Source organism: Triticum urartu, chromosome 4A (assembly GCF_056163025.1).
Source record: "Triticum urartu cultivar PI428250 chromosome 4A, HENAU_Tu73, whole genome shotgun sequence".
In the NCBI taxonomy this organism is placed as follows: domain Eukaryota; kingdom Viridiplantae; phylum Streptophyta; class Magnoliopsida; order Poales; family Poaceae; genus Triticum; species Triticum urartu.
The window spans coordinates 159,323,469-159,329,491 of NC_141876.1; the positions used below are offsets into that span (position 1 = coordinate 159,323,469).

Consider the following 6,023-nt stretch of genomic DNA (forward strand, 5'->3'; position numbering starts at 1 on the left):
TAATGTTGAGTCCATGGATTATACGCACTCTCACCCTTCCATCATTGCTAGCCTCTTCGGTACCGTGCATTACCCTTTCTCACCTTGAGAGTTGGTGCAAACTTCGCCAGTGCATCCAAACCCCGTGATATGATACGCTCTATCACACATAAGCCTCCTTATATCTTCCTCAAAACAGCCACCATACCTACCTATTATGGCATTTCCATAGCCACTTTGAGATATATTGCCATGCAACTTTCCACCGTTCCATTTATTATGACACGCATCATCATTGCCATATTGCTTTGCATGATCATGTAGTTGACATCGTATTTGTGGCAAAGCCACCATGCTTAATTTTTCATACATGTCACTCTTGATTCATCGCAATCCCGGTACACCGCCGGAGGCATTCACATAGAGTCATATTTTGTTCTAAGTATCGAGTTGTAATTCTTGAGTTGTAAGTAAATAAAAGTGTGATGATCATCATTAGAGCATTGTCCCATGTGAGGAAAGGATGATGGAGACTACGATTCCCCCACAAGTCGAGATGAGACTCTGGACGAAAAAAAGAGGCCATAAAAAAGGCCCAAAAAAGAGAAAAAGAGAGAAGGGACAATGTTACTATCCTTTTCCACACGTGTGCTTCAAAGTAGCACCATGATGTTCATGATAGAGAGTCTCTTATTTTGTCACTTTCATATACTAGTGGGAATTTTTCATTATAGAACTTGGCTTGCATATTCCAATGATGGGCTTCCTCAAATGCCCTAGGTCTTCATGAGCAAGCAAGTTGGATGCACACCCACTTAGTTTCTTTGATGAGCTTTCATATATTTATAGCTCTAGTGCATCTGTTGCATGCCAATCCCTACTCCTTGCATTGACATCAATCGGTGGGCATCTCCATAGCCCATTGATTTGCCGCGTCAATGTGAGACTTTCTCCCTTTTTGTCTTCTCACACAACCTCAATCATCATATTCTATTCCACCCATAGTGCTATGTCCATGGCTCGTGCTCATATATTGCGTAAAAGTTGAAAGAGTTTGAAAAGGCTAAGTATGAAACAATTGCTTGGCTTGTCATCGGGGTTGTGCATGATGAGAGCATTTTGTGTGATGAAAATGAAGCATGGCCAAACTATATGATTTTGTAGGGATAAGTTTTCTTTGGCTATGTTATTTTGATAAGACATAATTTCTTGATTAGCATACTTGGAGTATTACTATTCTTATGTCAACAATAAACTTTTATCTTGAATCTTTCGGATCTGAACATTCATGCCACAATAGAGAAAAATACATTGAAGAACATGCTAGAAAGCATTCCACATCAAAAAATCTGTTTTTATCATTTACCTACTCGAGGACGAGCAGGAATTAAGCTTGGGGATGCTTGATCATCTCCAACGTATCTATATTTTTTTTATTGTTCCATGCTATTATATTATCTGTTTTGGATGTTAATGGGCTTTATTTTACACTTTTATATTATTTTTGGGACTAACCTATTAACCCAAGGCCCAGTCCAAATTGCTGTTTTTTGCCTATTTCAGTGTTTCGCAAAAAAGGAATATCAAACGGAGTCCAAATGGAATGAAACCTTCGGGAGCGTGATTTTTGGAACAAACGTGATCCATAGGAATTGGAGTGGACGTCAAGAAACGAACGAGGTGTCCACGGGGCAGAAGGCGCGCCTACCCCCTGGGCGCGCCCTCCCCCCTCGTGGCTCAACCTACCTACTTCTTCCTCCTATATATGTTCACATACCCCGAAAACATCCAGGAGCACCACGAAACCCTATTTCCACCGCCGCAACCTTCTGTACCCAAGAGATCCCATCTTGGGGCCTTTTCCGGAGCTCCGCTGGAGGGGGCAACGATCACGGAGGGCCTCTACATCAACTCCATGGCCCCTCCGATGATATGTGAGTAGTTTACTTCAGACCTTCGGGTCCATAGTTATTAGCTAGATGGCTTCTTCTCTCTCTTTGAATCTCGATACAAAGTTCTCCTCAATCTTCTTGGAGATCTATTCGATGTAACTCTTTTTGCGGTGTGTTTGTCGAGATCCGATGAATTGTGGGTTTATGATCAAGTCTATCTATGAACAATATTTGATTCTTCTCTAAAATCTTTTATGCATGATTGGTTATCTTTGCAAGTCTCTTCGAATTATTAGTTTGGTTTGGCCTACTAGATTGATCTTTCTTGCAATGGGAGAAGTGCTCAGCTTTGGGTTCAATCTTGCGGTGCTCGGTCCCAGTGACAGAAAAGGAAACGACACGTATTTATATTCTTGCCATCGAGGATAAAAAGATGGGGTTTATATCATATAGCTTGAGTTTATCCCTCTACATCATGTCATCTTACCTAATGTGTTACCCTGTTCTTATGAACTTAATACTCTAGATGCATGCTGGATAGCGGTTGATGTGTGGAGTAATAGTAGTAGATGCAGGCAGGAGTCGGTCTACTTGTCGCGGACGTGATGCCTATATACATGATCATGCCTAGATATTCTCACAATTATTCGCTTTTCTATCAATTGCTTGACAGTAATTTGTTCACCCACTATAATACTTATGCTATCTTGGGGGAAGCCACTAGTGAAACCTATGGCCCCCGGATCTATTTTCCATCATATAAATTTCCAATCTATTTTATTTTGCAATCTTTACTTTCAATCTATATCATTAAAATACCAAAAATATTTATCTTATCATTATTATCTCTATCAGATCTCACTCTCGTAAGTGACCGTGAAGGGATTGACAACCCCTTTATCACATTGGTTGCGAGGTTCTTATTTGTTTGTGTAGGTACGAGGGACTTGCGTGTGGCCTCCTACTGGATTGATACCTTGGTTCTCAAAAACTGAGGGAAATACTTACGCTACTTTGCTGCATCACCCTTTCTTCTTCAAGGGAAAACCAACGCAGTGCTCAAGAGGTAGCACTTGTGCTCTTTGTCGGGTTCTGGCTTGGTGTTGCTTTTTGCTCTTTTTGGATTTTTCCTTTGTCGCCTTCCTTTGGTTGCCACCCTGCCAGCCGGACAACTTCTCTGCGGTCTATGGCTGGATCAGGGACTTGGCCGTTTAGGATAGACAAGTACTTCGGCTGTCTAGAATGTAGCTACCGTATAGATAAAAAGGTAGCCGGGCGAAGGGATGAAATAATACATTCATAGGCAAAATCTTACCATATAGATAAAAAGGTAGCCCTCGAGTGCTCCTCGGGGGTCCTGTTGTCTTTGCATAACACAAAAGGTAGCGTGGTACATACAGTGCATCAACTGTAAAATTGACGGAGAAGATTCGTGTTCCATGGGCGCTCCGTTTCCTTGCCGGAATCGTCCCTCTTGCATGCCCTGGGCTTCTGTGTGTCGATGAGGTAGTAGGAGTCGTTTCCAGGGCCTTGCTGATGATGAAAGGCCCCTCCCAAGGGGTCGAGATCTTATGCTGGCCGGCTGTTCGCTGGATCAGCCGGAGCACAAGGTCCCCCTTGCGGAAGGATCATGGCCTGACCTGCCGGTTGTGGTAGCGGCGTAGGCTCTACTGGTAGATGGCGGACCGGCTGAGTGCCAGTAGCCAGGCCTGTTCCAGCAGATCGACGCTGTCTTCTTGCGCCTCCTTCGCTTCTGCCTCCGTGTACATGGTGACGCCAGGCGAGTCAAACTTGATGTCAGTTGAGATGACGGCCTCGGCCCCGTACACGAGGAAGAAATGAGTGAAGACGGTTTCTTTGTTCGGTGTAGTCCGGAGACTCCAAAGGATAGCCGGAAGCTCCTGGATCCAGCAGCCGGCCGAGCACTCCAGCGGCTCGACCAGTCGGGGCTTGATGCCAGACAAGATGAGGCTGTTTGCTCACTCCACCTGGCCGTTTGACTGCGGATGGGCAACGGACGCTAAGTCCAGTCGGATGCCCTGCGTCGCGCAGAAACGGGCCAGGACGCCCTTGGCGAAGTTTGTGCCATTGTCGGTGATGATGTTGTGCGGTACGCCGTACCGGACGGTGATGTCCGCGATGAAGGTCACAACAGTCAGACCGTTCAACTTCTTGATTGGCTTCGCTTCAATCCACTTTCCTAACAATCCTTATCTTCTCTTCTGACAGGCGGCGGAGGGGTTGCTTGAACTGCTTTGCATCCGACCTTACATGTAGCCTGTGCTCGGCGAAATCCATCGGAACACCCGGCATGTCTTTGGGAGACCATGCGAAGATGTCCCGATTCTCACGGAGGAAATCGACGAGCTCACTTTCCTATTTGTTGTCGAGGTTCGACCCTACAACAACAAATCTCTCCGGGTGCATCGGGTCCAAGGCAATCTTCTTGGTTTCTTTGGCCGGCTGGAAGGAGCCCAGAGCCTCCGTATCCTTGGGGTTGGATGGCATGTCCGGCTGCTTGCTGGCCATCGCCACCACCCGATCAAGGAGATGCTCTTCTTCGGCGATGACGAGGGACTCAGCCATCCAACTGCTAGCCACCGCGCACGCGGCCGAATTCTGGTAATTGCTGGTTATGGTGATGATGCCCTTGGTGCCTGGCATCTTCATCTTGAGGTAGGCATAGTGCAGTACTGCCATGAACTTGGCCAGTGCAGACTGGCCTAAGAGCGCGTGGTAGGGGTTGTCCAGGTCAACCACCTCGAATCAGATTAGCTCGCGGGGAAGTGATCTTTGTCACCGAATAGGACGTCTATCTTGATATTGCCGATTGGGGAGCAGGAAAGTCCGGCTACGATGCCGTGGAAGACAGTCCAACTAGGCAGGAGCTGCTTCTCCTTGATGCCCAGCTTCTCCATGGTGTCACGGTAGAGGATGTTGATGCTACTACCGCCATCTATCAGGATCCGGGAGAAGCGGAAAGCTTGCCTCTCCATTGAGAAGGTGGAATCCAACACCATGGCATAGGAACCCGGCGAAGGCATCACGGCCGGGTCATCAGCGCGTGAACTCCGGGACCTCTGAGGCGACGGTGTTCACCTCCCGATGATGCTGGCGCCGGCTATGCCTGTCGTTGGCTTCACTGGTGAAGATGACGTAGGTGGCATTGGCCTCGGGGAACTCATCTTAGAGCCTGCCGTATGGCCGGGGAGCCGGCGCTGAAGGAGGCGCCAGCGCCGGGCTAGCCGCCGAAGGCGGCAGGCCCTCGCCCTTGGCAATCCGAGGGAGCCAGTGGCATTTCCGGGTGGTTGGTTACACGGCTTCGCGCCACTGTGGAACTTGCAAGGAGCATCAAGTTTTTGCTCGAAGGAGAAGGCGGGCAACCAAGTGGGCTAGCCGCCCTTCTGACGCTTGGGGCCGGGCTGCCCCTCCGGCTACTGATCTTCGACTATTGCCACATGCCGGCTGCTGGAAGCCGGCAGCTAGGCCTTGCGCTTGTTATCATTTGGCTGCTGGCGTCGGTTGAAGTCACCAGCCGGCGTTTGAGGAGTCGAAAGGAGCACCTTCCCGGAGGCATCAACCCGGATCTCCGACTTCATGGAGGAGTCGGCGGTGGCGTACTTGTCCGCCACGATCAAGAGCTCGTCTAGTGTAGCAGGCTCATCACCCAAGAGCTTGTGCTTGAACAAGGTGCCTTCTCTGCATCCGGCGGTGAAGTACTCGATGGCCTACACCTCGTGCACCCCTTCGCAGGAATTGCGCAACTCGGCCCAATGCATCAAGAAATTGTGGGTGGACTCGGTCGGACCTTGGACGCACATGGAGAGCTGGCGAGGCTTGGGCGGCCGCTTGTAGGTGCTGGTGAAGTTGTGGATGAAGACATCGGCGAAGTCCAGCCAGCTGTTGACGCTGTACGGCTTCAGGCAGTTCAGCCATGTCCGGGCCATGCCCCGAAGCATGAGCTGAACGTACTTCACGACAACGTGCTTGTTGTCGTTTGCTATGCTGATGGCCGTGGAGTAGCTGACCAGCCAGTCCTCCGGCTTCACGGAGCTGTTGTACTTGGGAGTATCTCAAGGGAGCGATCACCCTTTGGGGAAGGGCTCATCCCGAATGTGGGGGCCGAAACAAGCCAGGCCGATTGCATCTTAT

The 6,023-nt window shown here is 49.0% G+C and overlaps 1 protein-coding gene across 1 annotated transcript; it reads right to left on the reverse strand.

Annotated features, from left to right (window-relative positions):
- Nucleotides 1-4,247: 4,247 nt before the first annotated feature.
- Nucleotides 4,248-4,891, reverse strand: LOC147975237 (uncharacterized). The gene is made up of 2 exons (XM_087520325.1): nucleotides 4,672-4,891; nucleotides 4,248-4,528 (listed from the first exon to the last, which is right to left on the reverse strand). The coding sequence occupies exons 1-2, from the start codon at nucleotides 4,889-4,891 to the stop codon at nucleotides 4,248-4,250; spliced, it is 501 nt and encodes a 166-aa protein (XP_087376451.1).
- Between the last annotated feature and the right edge of the window lie 1,132 nt (nucleotides 4,892-6,023).